The sequence below is a fragment of the Aulonocara stuartgranti genome (genome assembly GCF_965226115.1).
Source record: "Aulonocara stuartgranti genome assembly, chromosome: 20".
NCBI lineage: Eukaryota > Metazoa > Chordata > Actinopteri > Cichliformes > Cichlidae > Aulonocara > Aulonocara stuartgranti.
The window spans coordinates 943,215-967,759 of record NC_138956.1 but is presented as its reverse complement, the minus strand read 5'-3'; the positions used below and the strand labels follow the sequence as shown (position 1 = coordinate 967,759).

The 24,545-nt window shown below is 42.9% G+C and overlaps 2 protein-coding genes across 2 annotated transcripts; both read left to right on the top strand.

Moving 5' to 3' along the window:
- Window positions 1–133: 133 nt before the first annotated feature.
- On the top strand, window positions 134–8,657 carry b4galt3 (UDP-Gal:betaGlcNAc beta 1,4- galactosyltransferase, polypeptide 3). The gene is made up of 8 exons (XM_082518788.1): window positions 134–627; window positions 1,231–1,324; window positions 1,411–1,937; window positions 2,078–2,313; window positions 3,778–3,968; window positions 4,068–4,190; window positions 5,005–5,109; window positions 5,571–8,657. Exons 3-8 carry the CDS (start codon window positions 1,655–1,657, stop codon window positions 5,896–5,898), a joined length of 1,266 nt encoding a protein of 421 aa, XP_082374914.1. The 5' UTR covers window positions 134–627; window positions 1,231–1,324; window positions 1,411–1,654; the 3' UTR covers window positions 5,899–8,657.
- Window positions 8,658–11,718: 3,061 nt separating this feature from the next.
- Window positions 11,719–24,135, top strand: atp6ap1lb (ATPase H+ transporting accessory protein 1 like b). Its single transcript, XM_082519438.1, has 7 exons — window positions 11,719–12,316; window positions 18,917–18,954; window positions 19,469–19,551; window positions 20,940–21,178; window positions 21,345–21,395; window positions 21,532–21,775; window positions 22,109–24,135. The coding sequence occupies exons 1-7, from the start codon at window positions 12,183–12,185 to the stop codon at window positions 22,343–22,345; spliced, it is 1,026 nt and encodes a 341-aa protein (XP_082375564.1). The 5' UTR covers window positions 11,719–12,182; the 3' UTR covers window positions 22,346–24,135.
- The last annotated feature ends 410 nt before the right edge of the window (window positions 24,136–24,545 follow it).

The following is a 24,545-nucleotide window of genomic DNA, read 5'->3' as shown; positions in this document are numbered from 1 at the left end:
CTACAGACAAAGGTGGTATTCCTGTGTATTCTAGGTGAGAACTGTTTCATGCACAACATATACTGATAACAGTGCTCTTTCAGAGCTGATGATCTCACCCACACAGAGAAAAGAGGGCGGTGACGCAGGAAATTCGCCCTAATCAGTCAGTACTGGGTGGAAGGGAAAAACCTGTGAAATAAAGTCACTGGATACATTTAAATTTTCCTTATGATGGCACAGTCAACCTCTCGTCATCATTATTAGCATTTACTGGTCAGATCTTCACTGCTGGCACAATCACACTCTCCTTTAATTTTCAAATGTGCCGCTGTGCGCGTCACCGTGGTGCGCCTCTCCTCCGTGTTCCGATGAGGCAGAGCGCACTTGTCTGTGTGTTTTGTGTTGACACTAGAGGGGTATGCGGCGATGATCTTGCGTGTGAAAACGTCTGCAGCGGTTTCGGAGCAGCTACGGACACATTTCGCGTTGGACGAGAGACTAGGAGGAGGGCAAAGACGATCGACCGGCATCAGCAGGAGAAAAACAGCATCGCATAGTCCATCGCGCCGCTGTAGCGACCGTAGCGGCCCGTCGATTCTCAGAGGAAGCCAGGAGCTGGATTTGACATGTCGCAGGGATGTGCTGGTGAGTCGGCTCGTGCATCGGGGTGCGGGGAAGCTTGCGCGAACCTGGGAATAGAAATCTTTGACGTAAACGAGAGCCTTTGCGGGTAACGGGAGAAGTCGCGTACACAGCAATGCTGCTGCATACATGTCACTGACATATTTTCCCTTTAGTTATGTAAATACTGCAATACATGCTCACTGCATGGGCCTAAAGATGGATGCTCATAGGCTAATCACCTGCATGGCAGGTTGTCCCCGGTCATAACCACGGCGCCTTTGCGTTCATCCACTTCCTATTCTTCTTCTTGTTTTTAATTGAATGAACTGTCGTCTCCCTGGGAAACTTAGCATCATATTAAGTGATTAAGCCACTCGCGCTTGGATAGCTGTCGCATCTAACTGTTTGGACTAAAGGGGCTGCGATGTTGGGTTCATTTGTTTGATCAGACTCGCTTCCATACGTGCATCATGAAAAATGTCAGCTGAAACGAAGCCATTCTAAATAAAGAAGCAAACATGAATGACATTTGTTTGTAGCTGCTTGTCATTCCCTGGCCTATTTTAGCTGGGACAGGACTGGTGCTGCATTGTTATGCATTCAGTTCTTTTCTTTACCTCGCAGAGAGCCTGATGATGACAGGAGGAGGAGAAGGAGAGAAGTGGAGCGAGGCTTTACTGGTCCCTGACAGGTTTTAATTAGACCCGTACAAAAACAGGTGCCTGACATCTAGACTGTTGTAATGTAATAATGATACAAACAACAACGGTCACCATAAGGTAACAGCTGTTCTTTTTCTTTCAGCTGACGCTTTGTGGTCAGAAGGTGATGGCAGTGCTGACTGAGCTTCACCACTACTACCACCCATTCCTAAAAATGGAAGCCCACCTCCAGTGCACCTGAGCCCACATTTAGTGCTCCTTTCTTCCCCTCCCTCTCCTTCTGCCTTTCCTTGCTCATTCTCCACCTCTTCCACAACCCCCACCTCACTTAACTGCAATACTTCCCCTCATCTCCTCCCATCTCTCCACTCTGTTTCCCTAGAATAATGGCGTACTGTGGGCGCTCTCTGGACTCTCCATGCACGTTAGCCTTGCTGATAGGCTTCCAGTTTGCCTTTGTGCTCTATTTCTCCCTTGGGGGCTTCAGAGGCCTGGTGTCTGTCCTGGTGCACACCACAGAGCCCGAGTTTGATTACTCTCGACCACATGATGTATACACCAACCTCAGTCATCTGGGAGTACCGCCTCCCCCGCCTCGCAACTCTGGCACTGGACCCCCTGCCACTGGCCCACCACTAAGAGACTGCCAGATCCCTTCTCCATTGCTGGGTGAGAGAGAGAAGGGTGACAAATAAATGTTTGTGAGTGTAGCACACAGTGAAACGCAAAATGACTGTTGCTATTTCCTTTGTATTCTTGAGCTGATAGAAACGAAGCCAGAAACATTCTGTCTCCTTTCCTTTGGCCAGTTGGACCCGTGTCTGTCCATCTTTCGTCTCCTCTGTCTCTGGAGGAGATCAGACAAAGAAACCCATTAGTGTTGCCAGGTGGACGCTACCGGCCTCCAGACTGTGAACCACGCCACCACACAGCAATAGTGGTGCCGTACCGAAACCGCCAGAGCCACCTCCGTGCCCTCCTCTACCACCTCCACCCCTTCTTGCAGAGACAGCAGATACACTACAGCATCTACATAGTGCAGCAGGTCAGGTTATGTATAAGTGAGTGTGCTAGCTGTTTTATAGTGATTCCTCCTGTGTCTTGTTCAGCGTGATTGTCAGCAGCTGCATGTTTGCCTTCCATGAGCAAAAGCAAAGCATTATGCAGTGGGATTGTTGTTCTAGTGGATCAGAGGTGCTACTGAGTAAAACGTTTGCCTGCTGATGTTAAGGGTGTAACAGTAATGGTGTTGTATGTGCTGCTACAAAGTATTGGTCTTGTGATATTGGAGTATTGGGCTATGGTTTGACTGTATCTAATATATACCACTTTATTAGGGGCACTTGTTCAACTGCTTGTAAATGTAAACATCTAATGAACCAATCACTGTGCAGCAGCTCGATGCGTTTAGACATGTAGACGTTGTCATGACAACCAACCCAGCTAAGCATCACAATGGGGAAGAAAGGTGATTTCAGTGACTTAAAACGTGGCATCATGGCTGGGCTTGTCTGAGAGACCGCTGATCCATCGGGATTGTCACACACAACCATCTCTGGGGTTTACAGAGAACAGCAGAAATCAGCAGTTCAGCAGCTCTTTGGGTGAAAAGGCCTTGCCGCCCCCCTTGGCTGTGCCCCTGCCCCATTGGTCATGGTCATTATTGCTGACCATACCTATCCATATCCATCCTTTTTGCAATTGCAGTGTACCCATTTTCTCATGGCTGATTCGAATAGGATAACACACCATGTGACAAAGCTATAATAATCTCAATCTAGATTCTTGAACATGATATTGAGTTCAGTGTGCTCAAATGGCCTCCACAGTCACCAGGTCTCAATTCAGTAGAGCACCTTTGTTTTGTGCTGGAATGGAAGCTATTCCAATAACTCTACAGCAACTGTGTGATACTGTCCTTTCAGTACAGACAAAGATGTTGTTTTTAGCGCCTTGTTGAATCTGTGCATTGAAGAATCAAAGAAAGGAGGTGTACCTAATTAAAAAAGTGTCCAGTGAACACATTTGAATGTTGCTGTTTTTACAGCTCTTGTAGGACTTCTAACTAGTTTTATTGCAAATTATAGTCATTATTATTATAGTGTGGTTTCATTTAAAATGGTTGTGAGATATGTGTTTGTTAGCTTTATCTGCCTGGACCAGTGCAATAGAGGTGAATTGTTTTTTAGGTTACAGCTCTCGATCTAAGCAAATCATACCTCAGATATTTCCGTGGTAGATGGGACGTCATACTTTCTGTGTATTAAACATTACATTCCCATGCTACAGCTGAATTTAACCATAGTGGTGTAGTTGGAGATTCATTTTTTCCTTCAGGTAATAAGCAAATCTTTAAAATGATGTGCTATTAATCAGTGTCAACAAATTCCCCTGTGCTCTGCTACCTCAAATATCCCTGTTGTTCAGAATTTCTAAAAACTGCTGCATTTATTTAAGTCTTCACGTATTAATGTGTAAATACATTAATCTGCCTCATTTGATGTTTCAGTGGGGAAACAGCACTTTTAATCGAGCCAAGCTGTTAAACGTTGGGGTGCGGGAGGCACTCAGAGATGAAGACTGGAGCTGCATCTTCCTGCATGATGTTGACCTGCTGCCTGAAAACGACCACAACACCTACACCTGCCACAAACAGTTTCCCACACACCTGTCGGTGGCCATGGATAAGTTCCGATACAGGTAGAAGCACAGAATAAACGAGGGTGGGGCTGGTCTTTCATACATTTGCATTGCCCTGAGACATTATTTTCAAGATTGTGTGTGCTGTGACCCTCCCAGGTTGCCATACTCACAGTATTTTGGTGGGGTATCTGCGGTGACCCCAGACCAGTACATGAAGATGAACGGCTTCCCTAACCAGTACTGGGGTTGGGGCGGGGAGGATGATGACATTGCTGCCAGGTAAAGAGGATAAATGAGGCAGACACCCTGCATGATGTAAACTGTAAACTGTGCGTGCTGGGATCAGAACTCCATGCATAACCATTTCAGTTTGCCTCTTCTTGTACTTTTTCACTCTTGCTCTCGTCAGTCATCATTTTCTCATGTTTACAGCTTCAGTACCGCATGTTTTCTTTTGCTTTGACTTATATTTTATGTCCTAACATCATCTTTCATCTTCATGTCTCCTCCCATTGCTGTGGCTTTGCTCTTTGTATGTCTTGCAGTGGGCACAATGGGTATGTTCACATGCACTAGCTTGCAGACTTGGACTAGGCTGTGTGCTTAAGAGTTTTCAAACTCTTCTCATTTCTTTACTGTGCTCCCCTCTTTCCACTCTGTGGCTTTTCCAACATTTGCCAATCTGTAACAACTGAGTGCAACAATAAAATTTAATTAGGACAACACATCCAAGAATGTTTCACAACCTTTGGAAACACTGCCTTTTGTGCATGATCTTTGCAAATTATATCATGCAGAGAACATTCGCAGCATTAGTTACACCCTGTTTTGGTTGATTTAGATAACTGGAGTGGTACAAAAGCAACAGATGGAAAAGAAAAAGGGAAGCGCAGTATATTCTTCCACCCATAAGACATGGCAGTTTGTTTTCACCCTCTTCTGTTCGTAATCCTGATTTTTCCTTCTTTAAATGTAGCCCGCAGGGGGCTAGATGTTTATGTAAAGTTAGTTTTTGTGAGATTAGCTTTGCAGTTTTATGCAGCACATGTTTAAGAGTCTGTTTTTGGCTTACTGTTGTGTGCTGCTGATCCAGAGTGCGTCTGTCTGGCATGAAGATTGTGCGCCCTCCAGTGGCCATTGGCCATTACAAGATGATCAAGCATAAAGGAGACAGAGGCAATGAGCAAAATCCACGCAGGTACGTACTGGCACACTCACAGGCATGTAAAATATTTGTAAAGACTTCTCTTTCTTCATCTGATCTAATGGAATATCTGCCTCAGTAAAAGGGGAAGATATTCAAACGACCTGATCACGTCATGAACTTTTCTTGTCTCCAGCTGTTCCCATGTTGAGTTTTTACTGTTATAGTTGTTGCTTTTTGTCTGTTGACTCAGTGATTTGTACAGTTTGTCCTCTGCTTACTTTCCCTCAGGGCGTGTGCTTGTATCTTCAGACTGATTGTATCTAAAACGTAATTAGGTCTTATCTCATTCTCCATGTCATCAGCCTTTTATTAACTTTTATGGAAAGTCTTTGTCATTAAAAGCAATCACTTTGCAGTATATACATCTTTGCCTCCTTGCAGAGAGCCAGATGAAAAGCTTTATGCTGGGTGAAACCTTCACACAATCTTAAATATGGCTTTTGTCATTCTAGGTTTGACCTTTTGAAAAGGACCAGGCTCAATTGGCGCTCTGACGGCCTTAACTCTTTGACCTATGAGCTGCTTTCCAAAGAGCTTGAGCCGCTGTACACCAACCTGACCGTCAACATTGGAGAAGACCCCCATCTGGCCCTGGGCAGGGCCCCCATTCCTGTGAAAGCAACAACCCCTGCCCACCGACGTAGCACCAGCAAGACAGGAGACCCATTCAAACAGGGAAAGAGGCAAGAAGTGCCAGCAAATATGACCGTGGCCAAGACAGAACCTGGTCAGTCAAAGACAGCCAATCAAATAACACAGCAGAAGAAGAAGATGAAATGAGACTAGGTGCATATGAACCTGTAGCTTCCCTTTTCAGTTTGATCTGAAAGACAAAATGGAGAAAAGCAGCATAGATCTGTTCTGTCGTGGGACTTTTAAGTACAGCAGCTTTTTGTGCTCGGTGTAGGTTCGGGGTAATTACACCACGGCTCAAATGAAGAAGCCAGTTTTGTCAACGGGGTGAAGAACACTTCTGAGTCACCTCGTCTTGGCTCATCATCTGCTAAATGTGATGCCGGCTGTGGTGGCTGACACGTCTGTGGCCGTGCTCAGCAGAACCAGAAGGTGAACGATGGGCGATTCAGTCATGTCCACGCGGAGGTTCAAAACAAACGGTGAAAATGAGACAGCATATATAAAAACCTCTGCACACAGACTCGTCTGTTGCAGGCAGACCTCTGGCTTCGTCCAGTCTGCTCCCAAAAACAAAGGAAACTGCTGCTGTCTGTCTACGCCACTCTGCAGTGGGTTTGTGTTTCTGTGCCTTCTCTCTTTTATGCGCGTTTTATAGACTGGTATAGCTGCTTTTAGATGCCCACACAAGGTTAGTTTGACCTCTTCTGCCACACGGGAAGACTTAGAAGGCAGGGATGACGAAGCTGACCCGGGATTAGAGGAAATTTGTTCAGAACTGCCATTTTATATTTCTGTGCATTGATCAAACGCAGACCAACTCGATAGATATGGGACAATTCTAGAGTTTATATTTATATAGAGAGACTTCTTTATTTGTTTACCGTTTTGTTTTACATGTCCTACCTTACAGTCTGGTGCCTCTCTCTCTCTCTCTCTCTGACATTTAGTTCATAGACAATCAAATTACATAGAAGAGAACTCTGCATTCAACCACATAACAAAATGAGGAAGTACTATCATGCCCGTGTCCACGCCTGTCAGATAAACAGACTGGTCATGGTATTCGTTGTCTAGTTTGACTATACTCTCAACACATGGATAGACCTGTGCTTCTGATATTACCTGTGATTGATTATTTTCTTTTAGATTAGTCAAGTATGGTTAAAAATAACAAACAAACTCGCAGACGACACTTAAAGCGTGTGACTTTCAGATGGTGTTTAATATCTAAAGTGGTCGTGGTTACACTGCAGCACTGTGGATAGATTTAGGTCAGCTTTTGATTAGAAGCCCTGACGTATTCGTAGGCAATATAAATGGATGTTTCTTTGCTGTATTGATTCCCTGAAATGAAGCTTCTGTGTCTTGAAGGGGATGAGACAAGCCAGCAGGACAATGTGCTTCATGTAAACACGGTCGGAGGGCTGCCAAATCAGGACATGCATGTAGGTCATTTTCTGTTGATCACGTATAATCTGAAAGCATCAAGTATTTTTTTCTCTGTTAATTTGTGATGTATTATTTCCAGTGCTCGTCTCTCTTTACCTTACGCGAGGGCAGAGTTCATGAGGGGAGCATAGTTTACTGGTGAGGGACTAGAGTCTGATTCATTCATGGGCGACAGGATTTCTTGCTGCTAATTGACTAGGAAAACTGTACAATTACAAATAGCTTAAGATGACATACTGTAACACTACGTTTGTGTTGTGACACAAACGGGTAATGTATTACTGAAGCGAATTTGAATGTATTTAATTTATTGTGTAAGTACTGAGTCACTGATAGTAATGTGCAGACCTCTGAAGGGATCTTGTGGTGCAGATGTGTGAAACACTCTTCTCCACTGCAGATCAGATTATCATTCCTTTACATCACATCTCCACATTTCTCGCATATACATTGTGCCTCGTGAGATGAGCCACTGAACTATTAAAGGTATGCTGCTGGATTTTATGTGAGCACCCTCAAGTGGCAAAGTCGGGCATAGCGCCAGCCAAGAGGGGAGCAAGGACTGAATGAAACTGCAGAGTTGTGACATGAATGTTAATCATTCGCGGTCGCCATTCACCGTTTTAAACCAATCAAATCTTTGCATTGCTCTGGGTGGACGGCTTCTCGGTTACGTCGTATCACGTGACTGATCCTGCTGGTTTCAAAGGGTAAAGTAACAGACAGCTTTGTGGACCATAATCAAAGAATCTTTGTTTATTTTGAAATAATGTTTTAAGCAAAGAATGTTATATAAAGGCCGCATTGAGAGAACACTTAGAATAAATAGGATCTCATTTCTTAGCTTTATAAACATGGTTATATATCATAATATTATCCTCCATATATCATATTATCTGGGAGAAAATCCTGTATGACATGTAACACTGACACACTGGAAGCTTTTAAGGACATTATATGGCATAATCTCAGCTGGATTAATCAGCAAACTATGTGCTTACCTGGAGACTGTTCTATATTTAATAAATAGGCTAGTTTTTATAAACATTTTCGCATACGTGTTGGAAATATATATTGTTGGAAAGCAAAGTCAGTAAACAGCATCTAGATTTCATAGCAACAGTTTCTGTTTATTTGTTATTCATGAAGTTGTTGACGTTTAAATGATGAGACTCACTTGGCTGGAGAGACGAGATGCTTGCGCTCTCGTGACAAACGGCACGCGGATCGTACAGTGACGTCACCGAGAGGGACGCTGATGCCCGTCTGCAATCGAGGCTGCCTTATTTACCGACGTTATCTTGAAGATGAAAGTGTGTATGTGTGTATGTGTGCACGCCGTGTGTCAGTGTAGAGCACAGTCAGCAAAAAAGGCAACGCAAGCATATGATGGACAGTGTTGTGATAGCGAGCAAATATGTATTCCAATAAAAACGAAATCAAATAAGGCCTCATTTCGATGTTGTCTATGATTATGATCGCTGCACACATTTGATAACAGGTATACACACACACTTATGCAGCGTGCATGCCACACTATCAATACACTGCAGTGCTTATGGTGAAGCACTTACCCTCGTCGAACACTCAAAGCCTCTTAATGAATACCGCCTTTACCACTCTGATTGATGGTGCTACAGCTCAAAGACTGCAGACATCAGATGCTCATGCATGGCTGATAGATTATAAGTCATATATCACCATCCACTCATGCTGTGGAGTGGTTTAAAAACCCCTCACTAACCTGTTACATCACCCAGTGTATTGCAGGCCTCAATGTTCCATGTAAGCATCAAAAGCAGGATTAAAAAGTTGGATATGAGATCATACCTATAAATAGACAGTAACCCCCAGCTCTGTATGTTCGATCTGTTTCATAATCTAAAAAGCTGTGTGACTCACCAAGAACGGGCGAAAACACAAAATCATGAGCAGGGCTGGACAAAAACATCCCCTTACAGCCAATCCCACTGCAGCAGCAGCAAAGCCTCGAAGAGGACTGTGGGGCTGAATCAACAGCCTGATATTGTCAATGATTCCTTACTGTACAACTTCTGCTGATAGTAATCAAATGCAGTAACCATGCCCTAACAGGCTTTTGTGTGTTTTTAACCAATCAGAATTTATTAGCAACATTCCTGCTTAAAGTCTGACTGAGCAGACTCAGTAATGTAAGTAATACTGCAACATAGCAAAACCCTGAACCCCCTCAAGAGCTCAGCTTTTCATGTGCTAAAGAAAATGTTTTGGATTGTGTCGACTGCATAACTGTACTAAATATTTTTGTGGTTAGATCATTCTTTTGTATGTTATGTGCTTTTTGTGCTGTGAAACAGTCTTTAGCTTTACATTTGTGTATATTTTGCTTCAGTCAGTTCCTATAATTTTAGCCAATTTTAAACTGCACTTTTAGGCACTTGGTACTAACAGTTTGTCCAAAACTAAAAAGTTTGCATTTCTTTATTTGAGTCTATGAAAAATGCCAAAGATAACATAGTTGGATGTGTACATAATAATATTGTTGCTTCATCAAGGTCATTTCTAAAGAGCTATCAGCTGGAATCTTGGTGTGCAGTATGTCCTTAAACAATTTAAGGAAACTAGACTAGTGGAGAACAAAAGAAGTGGTAAAACAAAGTCCCGACACGGGACTGAGAGATTTATTCAGTTGATCCATCTGTTGTTCACTGAAGGCTCATCAAAAAGGTAACAGTGAAAGAGCGGCTGAGCAATTAGTAAGAATGGGCAACATTGAAGAAAAAGGCTGAGGTATGCCAGAGTACACAAGAACTGGACTCAGAATCAGTACCAATGAGACATATAGACTGATGAATCCAGTTCTGAAATGTTGGGTTCAGTCCTGGTCAGTATGTTCATAGGAGGTCAGCAGAGACAACAGTGAGTGCCTACAGCCATTTGAATAACACAGTGGAGGCTCGGTCATGGTTTTGGGCTGCATTTTAGTCAAATGTGTTGGGGGTCTCTCAAAATGGATGGAACTGTGAACACAGAAATGTACCATCAGATTTTAATCCACAATGCAAAACCATTTGGACTGATAGTGGCTTTATTTTCACCATGACAATGATCCCAAACGCACTGCCGGTGCAGAAAAACACAGTGGAACACTAACAATCATGGACTGGGCTCCCCAGAATCTGGATCTCAACATTATGAAGCAGTGTGGGATCATCTTGACAGAGAAGAAAATAAAAGGCAGCCAACACCCAAAGAAAAGCTTTGAATGTCCTCCAAGAAGCCTGGAGATCTATCACTGAAGACTGCTTCAGGAAATTACAAAAAAGCTTGCCTAGGAGAGATCAGGCTGTGCTGAAGAATAAAGATGGTCATAACAAATATTGACTTCCAAGCTCATTAAATGGTAGAAACTCAATTTTTGCCTTATATACTGCATTTTCATTTATTTTTGCAAATGTTTCAATGAATCGCTGCTGCGATTTCTCCATTTTCCAAGCTAAACTATCTGTATTGACCATCCTCGAGAGCGGAATGGCATTGAGGCTAATGTCACGAGACATCACTGGGTAATACTGTCTTCTGAAGTCATCACACCTGATTGTCTTTTGTGATGCTGTCATGCTCTGATGGCAGCAGTGACAGTCTAGTTTGCACTTTCCCTGCAGTAGACTGACACAGTGGCCTGCTGAAGTGACCGAGGCAGGCTGACGCACTGTAGAGGGCTGAGGCAGCCTTCGGTCAACTCCTGTTACTGTATGGGCAAAAGTCTGTCTCATAGCTGACCTCTCACACATTCAGCAATATTTTAGCCTTAGCACAAACACACACGTCACTCACAAAACCATGCACAGCCACATATCTATCTATCTATCTATCTATCTATCTATCTGTGTGCAGACTTTATCTGCAAAGGAGGGTGAGCTACTGAACACTACTATTATTCTAGAGAACCAGAGTGATGTTTGCTTTATGAAAGAAAGCGACGGGGTATCCACAATTTCGCTTGGCAGTCGTTCTTATGAATCATTACCACGCATCGATGTGAAAATCTACCACGATACTAGGTCACCACATGCAGTTATATAACCACTCTTAACGAAAATCATCCCATCATGGGATATGGAAATGAAAGATAGGCCTTTGAGAAGACGTATCGAGATCCCGCGGCGTCTCACGCATGCGGGCTAGATAATGAGGAGGAAACGGAATCAGCCGTGGGGGTCTTCAGTGCTGGACCCTCGCTCTCGTCTTACCCACGGCTGCTCAGCTGCTTCTGTCATCCATATTTGCAGCCTCAGTGGACAATTTCCTCAGCCTCGGGCCTTCTTCAGTGCTCACAACAACACATCAAATGAATTAATTCTGCTACTGTGGCAGCGCACTGGCGATCTAGGTCATGCAGCTCTGGCTCTGTGTCTCCCCCCCTCCCTTCGGCCACCTAAAGACATGTCCACATCCTGCTGTCCTCCTACACAACCTGACCTTGTCATTCTCAGGTGATTTTCCACAGAGATACGAGTGTGGCCGTTTAGTCTGCGCGTGTGTTCGTGTGCGCAGGCGCGCGTGTCAACGTGTGTGGCCGAACGTGTGAGTACGTCTGTGCCCACTGTGCTTATTTATTTATTTATTTGTTTGTTTGTTTGTTGGTAGCATAGGTATGATGAAATGTTTTTGAAGAAATGAAAAAAGAACTGAGCCTCTGTGGCGTGCCTGCAGCCATGTGAGCATGAAAGAGGGGAAAGAAGACCGAGAGCGCAGGAATGGATGCGGGAGGGTGAGCAAAGTGAGAGGCAGCAGAGGGAGGATGACAGAGAAGGGAGTAGGGCGAGAGGAGAGAAGGTGCAGCGAGGAGTGGGGGACTGTGACGCACACCGATCGACTCTGCTCGCAGCTGATTGGCCGCGGTGCCTGCCAGTCAGAGGAGCTGGGTCTCGGGCGCTGCTTGAAGAGCAGATTATGAAGCGGAGCGCAACCAGCGGCAGTCTCCTCTTATTGTCTCAATGGCTGCACACGCATTCCTCCTCTGCTCCCTCGCCTTGCTGTCCGCTCTCAGCCGGCCTGGGCTCTCGTTCCACGACGAAGAAGCACAGCCAGGACTTACCTATGACGAAGTGCCTGAGATCTTGGACAGGAGGTAAATCCATCTCTAAGGCTGTGAACAGAGGAGGGGTGTAGGGGAGGGGGAGGGGTACACGGAGATGCATGCAGGGATGCTGAGATGCTGATGTGTTCTCTTAGGGTCGTTTTTGTCGCCCCTCTCTTTCTCCTTTGCAACGCTTTTGGACATTTCACCTTGGGTATGCCTCAAATTATTGGTTCGGGCAGTGTTGGTGTGCCAGAAAGAGCCGAGGTGCGAGGCTTTGTTTGCCTCAGTGTTGGGGACTGCATCAGACGCTGCTCATCGATCACGGATGGGGCTGTTGTCTCTGTACAGTAGTGCTGGTCTGGCAAGAGGAAGCTATATAAGGTTGGGGCAGTGGGCCCGCAGGAGAGGTAGAGGAAGGAAGGAGAGGAGAAAGAAGAGAAGACAAGGAAGCAGGAAGGAAAGGTAAACAAGGATGGGACAGGGTGGAGAGGATGCATCAGGGATGGTCTGTTGGGGTCTGTTTACTGATGCAGTCAGTGAGAGAGGAGGGGGAGAGAGAGAGGAAGAGTGGAGAGGAGAATTTTAGCCAGCTATGTCTGCATAATGCACATGCAGTCCTGCAGGTCAAATCTGGATAAAATATTCAGGGCTCAGATGTACAGGCATTCACAACAGTGTGACAGGGACAGCAGCGAGCAAGCAGCCAGGGCTTTTGCTAGCGCCAGTTCCTGCCTGCTTACAGAGACATCACAGCAAAGACCTATAATACGGTGCCAAATCCATGTAAGGCTCTTGAAACTATGCCATGCACGATGGTTCACACAATCCTCTATAGCACAAATGCTTCAGAGCCACAGTTTCTCATTCAGTGCTCTTTAATCATAGTTCAAATGATTTCCCTTGTTATTGCACTTTGAGTGTGGTAATACACTGTGGAGGGGTGGGAGATTATTACTGCGATGCTTTCATTTGTTGCACGAACAATCTTATCTGTACACATGTTTGCAAGTCAGGGGCACAAATAACTTGGATTTAGAGCCTAATATAAGAATTCTCGCGGGATTTCTTTCATTCCAGCTCAATTTGGAGTCGTAAAACCCAGACAGATAGCCTCTGACAGAGAAAGGCTGCGCAAACATCTCCAGGGGTTTGTGAGCCTATTGCCTGGATCAAACTTTGTATGTAACTCTGCAACGTAACAGCTCTGGTCCCCAGACGCAGCCTCGGTCTCAGCGCTGACACACTCCGAAATGCTGTTACATAAAAGCAGCCTTGTAGTGGAGCATAACACTGGAACCGTAGAAGGAAAGGTACAGTGAGACAGAAGGTTTTGCAGGAAAGTAATGACAAGACAAAAGGCAGGAAACGAGACATTGTGAGTGAAGTGATGTCTGGTACTGTAGCAGATGCAATATGGAAGTGGCAAAGTTTAATAGCCTAGAGCTTCGCAGCATTATAAAGCTCTTAGCCATAGACATATTTAGTGTAAATCATAATCTGTCTATAGCTAAATATCTAAACTTTTAAGCATGTTATAATTAAATACATTTTAAATAATATTCAAAATTTTCCAGTAAACCTTTGGCAATTTAAATATATATATTTGCATATATACTATAAATTTCTAATAGGATTCAAATGAAGTTGTAATTTTGGAAATCACACACTGAGAGAGCAAACGCAGGAGGTTCTGTAGCTGCAGTTTAAAGTTCATATGAAGTGTTTAAAATGTTGTTTCTATTTGGACCTTTTTATGCTGCAAGACTAAGAAGTCTTGGAGACCTTCACAACATGCTCCTCTGACGTTGTGAACATAACATCAGAAGATCATGTTTTAATGTTTTATGTTTTAATCAAACTTCAGTTAGTTCAGTTATCCATGGAATCCAGTTTTAAATTAGTAACGTCCCGATACATTTCTCAAACATTTCCGTAACACAGTATCTTGAGTCTGTGACATCACACTTGCATTTTATCACTCCCACTGTACAGTGAAAAATAGCCTCCGAGTGTTTATAATTCCCAGTGGTGTCTAGAATAGCACAAGATGTCTTGCATGCTTTTCCATATTAAGGTAAATTTATTCTCAAGTTACAAAAACCTGTCAATATAAATTGTTTTGTATAAAACGGTGTTTTTTGCAAAGAACAGAGAGCAAGTATACGATATACAGCTCATCAAGGCTCCAAGTTGCACCCACTGTCCCACGCATGCTTGCTTCAGTCTGTTTGTCAGTCATGTGGCTGTAACTGTAAAAAGTGTATCCATCACGTTCTGTAGTCAGCATGTGCTGAAATGTATCTTGACCTGACTTTAACATAGAGATTAGAGGTCAAAGTGCTAGATTTCCAGTAGACGACTGTTGAGTGATCCTATTTGGAGAAAGATTAAAGGGTTAAAAAGACCAGCAGCTAATTGTAGAATATTTCACTAACTATTTAAAATCATAAAAATGTGTACTGTGTTTACAAAATGAAAAAAAATCAGGTCAAAAGTGAACAATCGTGTGTTCTAGTCCCTGTTTGAATGCACTCATAACGTTTCAGCACTGCTGCCCTGACCCTTAACCCTTTGATCTCAAAGGAGTAGGAAGATTTGCACAACTCTAGCACAACCAGAGCTCCACAGAAATAGCAGCCAGACTCCAACCAACTCCCAAATCTTAATCTGTACTAATAAATCTATCAATAGGCCAACACCTGCACAGTCTGGGATTAAGACATGTTTTCCTGCCTTGCCAGGGATAATCGTTTATTGTCTGATTAAATAATTTTAAACAATTGAAAGTAGAGTATGTTTTGCATGCCTAAAAAAATATTATGGCTCTGACATTAATGTTAGCCAGCAATAGAAGTTCTTCCTGTACATTGTGAAATGCTGCCATATCTGGGTTTGAAGTTTCATGTAGGTATAATACAAGGAAATATGAGCAGTTAGAACACATCACTGGATGCACAGCTGAGCTACACAATGACAGTGATTGTAGGCTGAGAGATCTAAAATTAGTGGATACATATATATTTGTTAAAGAAATGTTACCTCTCATCATTTTGTTGCATTTTGAATAAAAAAATTCAGTTTGTGAGATGAATGAACCACAGTATTTAAAACTCATTGTACTAAGGCTGTCGAATGTAAAGGGTTGGGTGGACTGATCGTGGTTTACAGAGCATCACAGTGCAGCGCTCTGTGTTAGCAGAAGCTAATGGGACTTGTTTACAAGTTTGGGTTCAGGCACCACACCTTTTCTCTGCTCAGCAGCTCACAGCAGAAGCCCAGACGAGCCGAGATAATCAGCTATCTGCACGCTTGAGCAAGAATGTCCAGTAAACATGTACCGACTGAGATCCCACGTGTAGGCTTGATAGATTGAAGTGCTGAAAATATCTGTAATTTTAAGATTGTCATCATTATGTATTGAGGCTATCATCATACTGTTAAAGTGGACACGAATAATGCATGGGAGCACGTTTGAACATTTGCAGGGGGTTTATTTATTTTGTTATATGTGAGGGGACTGCAGGGACCCAAGGAGTGGCTCAGGCTTGGCTTTGATTATATAAAGGGTTTGTTCAGCACTCAGGCACCGTGTGACCGGCTGAGCCAATGATGGGGCTGCAGAAGTCCAGGTCTGCTGATATCGTGAAACTGGCACAGGAACAGTCGGCTGGGCTTTAGTTAGCACTTGCACACTTGCGCAGCCTCCTCTGGCACCTATCAGCCAGCTGAGGCCCGGGAAGATGTGCAGGAAGACGTCCTTATTTGCTTGTGGTTGATTTAGTTCATCTGAGTGTTTCTGTAACTGAAATGTTTTCATTAACTCGTAATGAATATCAGAGAGATAAATATATATCAGATATTAAAGGCTTTTTGAAGTCTTTTTGTAGCTATAATATCATATATGTCCCCAATATTAGTGCAGGCAGTCAGTGAGCAGCAGCCAAGTGTCTACCACGTAGTGAGGTTTCAGTTGCAGCTGCCTGCTGCCAAATGTAGTGCTTTTGGCAGCTGTTTCATACAGTCATGCTTACCCAGCATTCACCGAGGCAAATATAAATATTTGGATTTACCATATACATAAACCCTGTTATTGTTTTTCATACAATAGCTTAGGGAGCCAGTACGTGGGAGCGAGTCCTTTGGAATGTATACATAAGAATACAGGACGACTTGGACTTGATGTAAAAGTTGGCACACGTGTGTTATAAATGAGACTGACACGAGAGCGTGTACTCATTACAATTCAGCAGAAATCATCATGCCGATGCGGCTGAACTGATGATTATTATTATTATTCCTGCATCTGCTCACCTGATAACTGCAGGATTGTAGCAAGAAAGCTGAAACGTCAACAGTGCTGTTGCTGTGCACAGAAAGCCCGAGTCTCTGTCCACGTATTTCATCCCACAAGCTTATTGCAGAATTTCATGTTTTGTTTTTTAATATTTTTTTTATCCATATACCTGAAATTATAAAGTTATTTCATGGAACAAAACACAACCTGTTGTATAAGTAACAGTGAGGTCATATATCTCTAATAATGATTTGATATAGTTTTATATAAAAATGAAAGGAGATATTTATTTCACACACATTTTCCTGCCATGTTTTGAATTGAATTGGTCGTCATGGCCAAAGTTCAAATCGCTTGGACCTCTGTACAGAAGTCACGATTTCAGAGGTCAGGTCTGATGCAGTCTCCAGTTCTAAACGCTGCAGCCTCTGACATCAGTCCTTAATCTCTTCATCTTGTTCTGGGCCTCGTCGCTCATAACTTGGGCCCCAGTGGACCTGGCCTGTTCTTACCACTAATCCTAATCCATCTGACACTTCACTACACCATATTGCCCAGGTGGAAACGGCACCATACGGCCAAATAACTGCTCCAGTCTCCTGGCACTGATATGTCTGGCAGCTTCCTCCCAGACTAACCGTCTGATTCCTTTTCATTTGTCAGCTGTCTGCTTACCTGCTCAGTATCCCACCTTCACCTTGGGCTCCTAATTAAAATTGTGTGAAATAAATCTGCATTTTTTAACTCCAAAATAAGTAAATAATAATAATAAATAAACTGTAAGAAAATAAATTCTCATGTCCCCTTTTTATCACAGGATTTAAGGGAGGTTGTTGCACTTTTGTCTGAAACATAATTGTGAGCAGTCCTTCACAGCAGATGTTTCAGTTGGCTTTTGTGCATTTAAACGTTGTATAAATATTCAGGTCATCCTCTTTCTGTCTTTTAAGAAGAAATTTGCAGCGTTGATATTCAACTAAATAACAAAGATAATGACAGAAGTTCCCTCCATGCATTGTTTTTGTTGTACTGCAGTTCATAAAATGACTTGAAATGCTGCCAAACAAAGCTGAGAAAGTGACTAAAGTAACAGGTGATGACCCAAAAGACAGATGTTAATTGTAATACTCACTCCAACAGATCTTGGGATTTAACTTTTATAAGCCCATTATAACTCTCTAGCTTAGGAAGCCAGTCCAAATAATGGATGAGGGCAGGTCACGATCAGGCTTCTAGCTGGACCGCTGCAATAAACAGAAGTAGCTAGCGCCACTTCGTAAGCCAATTGTTGTATCACGTCTTTGATTAGACAGTTAAAAGGATCAGGATGAGCTTAAGAAGTCCAGGCTGTGTGGAGTTTAAATAGACCAAGAGCAGCAGGGCAAGGACAAAGGTGTGGAAAAATCTGTTCCCAGTACACAGTGTGGGTCAGTCCCAAATCAAAGACACATTTATAGAAAAAGCCACACACCAGACAAACAACAATACAATGAGTAAATGTGTCGTTGTGCTCTGTGCTCCCACATGGAAAGAAGTCTTTTAAATATGGCACATATACACGTATAAACAGACTACAGAAGCATAATTACCTGTTTGGAAATGACTTCGCCTGTTTAAAGACTATTTTAGAAGTCTAACCAGAAAGATTTTGTTATTCATTAGACAAAAACAAGCTGAACTCGTGTTTTTACACCCACATTTGAACCGGCACACTAAACCGTTCAGAGAAGTTTGGAATTACTCAGCATAAAATGCAACAACTAAAAAACAACATTGTCTGTTCAGCCATGCAAGTAAATAACTGCATAAAGTTTGTTTCACTATTTTTTTCAGCTGTTATTTGTATAACAGTAAATTTCAAAATTCTTTGATAGCAGTAATAATAGATTATAATTAGTAATAATTAGATTTTAGCATTAAAAACATCACTTTAGCTAATAAGCTTTTACATACTGCTGAATCAGCTGTTACAGAGACTTAAAATGTGATTTTGTTAGTTACCATTAATGTTACTTTAGAGCAGCTGTGGCATGAACCTTGCATTTGGTGGCATTTTGGTCTAAATGCTAAAACATAAAACATATCAGTTAGATATATAAAACAGCTCGTTTTGTTGTATTTCATGGAACATTTAGTTGCACGCAGTACATTAAAATGCACATGTTTTTGCATAATACTCAATTTTATGTAAACCGACCTTTTTTATTGTTGTTGTTGTGTGTTTGTTGTGTTTGTAGAAAATGGATTTTTGCAGCTGTTACAGATTGAAGCATTATTAACGAAAGAAAAGTCTTAAAAATGATCCTTTGTGTTGCAGTTGCAGGACCTGATTGTGTGTTCTGTCTTTCCCACAGCAAAGAGAACCCCAAACAAGCAACAAGAGTCACATCAAGTAAGTAACAGATCTGGTGTGACACGAGGCCTGATTCAATCAAACCTGCCATGGTAACTTTGACACTGATGTGTTGGATAGACGTGACAAATGCATTTCTTTCCAACACTGGAGACATTCAGCGTTATGAAGTGTGGAGCACATACGATCCGTGCACACAGTGGGAAGACGTGCTGCTGTTTTTATGCTCTCTGACACAAAGGTGGAAAATCGATGAAAACATTCTTTTCCGTTACATAAACGTATGTTTCTGGATCCAGATAAACAGTATTTGTAAACACTTAGCACCGTAACTGTGAAATAAACTGCCGATGAGTCAGTGTGATGACGCAAAACAGCTGGAAATAGATACGAGCCTGAGCAATGAGGTGCACACAAAGCCTCTTTGTGACTGTGTGCGTTTAATATCGTGCGAACTTCCACGATTATGTTGCAATCTGTAACGCAGTATTGCAAGCAGCCTTTTTTGTGTACCAACATCTTCAACGATGCGGTAACGTGTGCGTGTTTTCAGGTCAAGATGGTGAGTACGGCTTAGAAAGTGAAGAGGTTTATTTGACGCCCGAAGAGGAAAACCCACTCAGGAGAATACTGCAGGTACAGTCTCTCTGTTCTTGCCTGGCTCTCTCCACCATCAGCCATTCGCTCGCACATACAGATACACACCGAAACACACACTAGGATGCTCGCAAACAAAACAGAGCATGCTCACTCAGCCATACTGTATGACCTTGAATGTGGGAATATTGTAGTCTCATATTCACCAGAGGTAAAACATCTTTGCCACCCACACACAGGACTGCTGCCACTGAAAATTCTGCAATAAACATGCTGCATACGCTGTTGCATCCAGTTGTATCAGTTAATACTGGTGAACTGATTCTTTTATAAAGATTTTTATATCATTACTGTTATAGTAACGACTAGTTTTAAAATGTTTTGGAAAATTGCCACACATACCCAGTTATTTAAGAGTAATATCACAGTGTGACTACGTCTTTATATATATATTGTAAATTAGTGCTGGCTTTAGTCAAACAGCCTCCAGTGACATGTAGCCTTTGAGCACAGAGATTAAAAAGCCAGACAGAGAGGCAGTTACTATTTTCACAACCAGCAGAACAGCTGCCACACAAATGTCTGCAAATTCAGAAAGATCCTGTTTTCCACGCACAGCTCCTTCCTCATTTAGCATTCAAGTGGCGGTTGGTCCACTGAACCGAGTGAAACGAGTGAAATTATAATCATGATGACAAGCTTGACAGAAAGGTGATTTTTAAATTGCCCTTTTGAAATCAAATATCACTGCATGCATAAAAAGGAGGCACGGTAGCTTGTGCACTAAGTCAAGCTCGCTTGGTGTGGAAATAAATCAGGAGCTGGTTGGCGATTGTATGCACGTGTCACGCTGACATATGCTGTGGAAGAGCAACGGTGACAGAAACGGCTGCACAGATGAAGGAATAGGATAAGTTGGATTTATGGTCTCTGAAGCTGTTTCCTTGTTGAGCAGCTGGATCCACCAGGGTCTGCTTTTATGGGGGGGGGGGGGGGAAGCAAAACTTTATACTGTTTCATTTAGATGATTTTACAATGAATAAGTGGATTACACTGTCGAATTGTTTGGCTCACGTTATATAATTATATAAAGTAATCACAGGTTACAGAATATTTTATTATCCTCATAAGCCCCGAGCCTAACTGATCTCCTGCCTTTTGCCCCCGTATCAGGGGGCGTTGGGGCTTAAGAGGTTAATTTGATTGGCTTCAACAAATAGAAATTCTTTTGATTTCTAGATTAACTTATTTATTGAACACACTGTCACAGCCACTTCCAGCCTTTGAAACAGGGAGAAGCACATATAGAAAGCGTAGAAGGATGAAGCTGGGAATGCAAAAGTGCAGCTACTCGTGCTTTTTCTGCAGATTTACTGTCATTTTTGAAATTGCTCCTGTGCTTAATGACTTTCTTCATATGTTGGCAGCCTTTTAACTGGCACCATCCTGGGATTTCTCACAGTAAGAGGAAGCTGCTCCAGTCTCTGATGGGGCCTTATGGCCCGCTGAGCGTGTCTTACAACGGGAAGACTTGCATTCTGTTTAAGGCAAAGCGACTCGCTATCCGCTACAGGAACCACACCTTCATCGATCTAACTGAAAGGGTCTTTAACCCAAACTCACCTGTGGACACTAAAGGCTCCATCTGCACCAAAGAGAAAGCTACGTAAGTCACTGAGGACCCCTTACTGCGCAGTTGCTTTAACATTGTGCATGATGCATTATATTTCACAACCTTGTTATCAGACAAGGCAGTAGAAGGAAGTTGATCTTGCACTGACGGTTCCTCTGGGTTTCTGTGTTAAATGTTTACGTTTCTTTTTCTGCCGAAGGCTTTCTTTAAAGTTTGGTGACGTGGAGGATTTGCGAGGTCTTGTAATAAGGTAAAAACACACTGACTAACTTCCTACATTTTATTTATCACATTCAACATTATTGTTGTATTCGAACGTACAGTTTACAGCGTAAGTGGTCGTGTGCGGACTGTGCATCTAACAAACTGAACTGTGCCTCCACCAGACTACAGATGTCCAATACTTTTTACGAGGCAGCTGGTCAAAACTGGTTCACACTAGACAGCGTCCACATCCACTACAACTGGACCCAAGAGGCTACATTCAATGCCAGCGAGGTCTACGCTCCTGCCACTTCCTCCTACCATTGCCAGCACGTCAGCAGCCTGCACAAATACGACACCCTGCTAGTGCCCAGCTCCCACACTGACACATCTGCTAACTGGCACATCACGTTCACTGATTTCCAGGTATACTGTCGCACAAAGGGCACAGCCTTTGTTGTGTAACTCTTCTAATAATGTCTGCACATTTGTCTGTCCTGGTCTCTATACGTGTGCATGTTTGCCAGCTTTTTGCCTTCGTGCTACACCTGTTCGGCCATAGGTCAGTCAGTCTGTCCTTTTCCTGCCTGTTTGGCAGACTGTCAGTCTGTTTCCACTCTGTCTGCTCAGCCATCTGCTTAGGCTGTCTCAACCTGTCCATCTGCCCAGTTTCTCGATGCTTGGTAAGCCCAGTAAGAGCCAGTTGTCCTCTTTAGTTCAGCCTAATCTCATCTTTCTGGCTTCTCTTTGCTCTTCCAGATCCAGGCCTTCAATGTTCAGTCAGACAAGTTTGCATCGGCCAGTGACTGCGCTACTTTCCTGACACCAGCCATCCTCATGGGCTTGGTGACATCTTTGATTCTGCTCCTCGTCTTAGCCTATGCCCTGCATATGGTGGTACACCTTAAGCACATCGACCGCTACGAGGAGCACAAAGCCACAGTCTACTTCCCCCGCAGTCCAGAGGCAGAGTTGCCAGACAAAAACAGTCTGTGAAGGAAAGCGAAGAGCCAGAAGATGGCAGGGGAGAGAGGGAGAGAAAGCTGAGAAGCAAGGCTGCGGGGAGCACAAGGGACTACAAGATCGAAAAAGTATCCTCCACTGAATATTTGTTTAACAAAATGACAACTTTGCCTGTTCATATGAAAACCTTCCAAGTCTTAACTGCTTTAAGTAAATGTAGACCGTGGTGGGATACTTTTTCATCTTTCCTCATTGACCTGCGTCTCGGCGTCCATATTTTGAACGAAGCCTGTGGATGTTCAAGCCTCTCCCAGAGATGGCTCATGACCCTGATGTCAAAGGTCAAGGTCTGTCCCGGGGCCCTGAAGGGCAACAGTGTATACAGTTCTTTACCCCAGTCAGCTATTAAACACCTTATCAGCCTACCAGCTGTAGCTAATACAGCTAACATCAGATGTATAAATGTATGTACTACATGGCCGACAAGCTTTTACGACAAAACTTTCTCTGACATTGCTGTAGGAAATACTTCAAAGAGCCAGTTTTACAGCAGAGATAGCCGTATTAGCTACATGCTGAAAAGTCTACTTTGGCTAGTGCAGTGTTTCCTAATAATGAGGATTACAGAGAGGCTGGCTTAAGTTGCAGCTTAAAATAATCAGATATGGCATGAAGTAGAAGGAGCTTGAAAAGCTGTGGACTGGTAAGCAGAGGGAAATTTCAGGAACCACTGGTCTAGCATCGGAGTGACTGGAGTGAATGTGCCAACACTACTGGCCCTTCAGAGCCTCTGGCATCTCTCACCCTGCCCCTGAACAAGACTGCTGCTTGGGACTTAACTGTGAAATGGCCTTTAAACAGACCAGCAAGATAAGGGGGTTTCTACCAACTAGCACAACACTGGTTAGTGCGAAAGCACTAACCACAAACTCAAAGACTCTACAAGGAACTATGCTGCACAAGACGGCCCGTCGTAGGGCTTGGCAGGAACGCGGGTCTTGGGATGAAACGACTCTCGTTGTTTGACCAGGGGAGGCCACGGTCCTCCATCTGCACCACTGGATTTGACTGCCAAAGTGAAGCTACAAAGAAGTTGCCATAAATTATGGTGAGAGACAGAATAAGACAATGTGAAAATAAAAGCTAACCATTACAGCTATGTACAAAACAAAAAAGAGACACACAACATGTACAAAAGTGTCACTCTGCGGAGGTTTTTTATATACATTGTAATCATGAAATACTATTAGGTACAGGATGACTATGCTAATCCTCATAACCAAAAGGATATACAAAGCTGTAGATACTTTAAGATCTCTATACGATCATAGCTCTTTACTATCTTCAAATACTGCACAAGTAATAAGCATAAGCGTAAGACATTGTGCTCAAGGACTGGTGAAAGTATCAATGCATATGATTTTTACGACAAAGGATTAACATATTACATTGTTTGTCTATTTGTTTTACGCTGGGCTGAGGATGTAAGGTCCAGTTTCATTGAACTGTAAATTACAGTGCAAATTCCTACCATAGAAGGACAATGCTATGGAATGCCGTCCATCCATCAGGACTCATAGATGCCATTATAATGCCAGATGCCACACTAGCAGCAGTAACAGCATCAGTAAGTCATTACTTCTGATAAAAACACTCAGCATGACAGTAAATAGATATCTTAACATTCAATATGGCAGTTCTGTCAATCTGTAGCAGTGTGAAATGTGTTTTTGGTCATAAATGTATCCTACAAACTATGAAAAGATTGGAGGCAGTTTGTCTAAGCACAGACTGATGTAGACTGAACAATAAAAGATATTCAGAGGAAAAAAAGTCTGTTGTGTTTATATTAGAAGTAGTTTGCTGCACTTAAAAACATCAATACACATACTCAAAACATCATCATGTTTTCTTTTTGGTAACCTGCATAATATTGTTTCAAACATTTTGTTCATCTTGTTAACTGTTATTCAAATTTCAGATTTCCAGCACAGTGTCCAGGTCGGGCGCCAGGCCCCCCCCTCCTGTGTGCCATCTGCTCTCTCCTCTCACCTCTCTCTGATCTAAAATGTCTTACCTGCCGGCAGATACCCAATAAAACTCCTTCGTGGAAACATCCAAGGCAGTCGCAGCCATGAGTTAAATTGCAATCTCAAGCCAGTTCTCTTTTCTGCTTTTGATGCTTTTGAAGAGATGATTTCACAGGATAACTCCGTATCCGCAGTTTGAACAG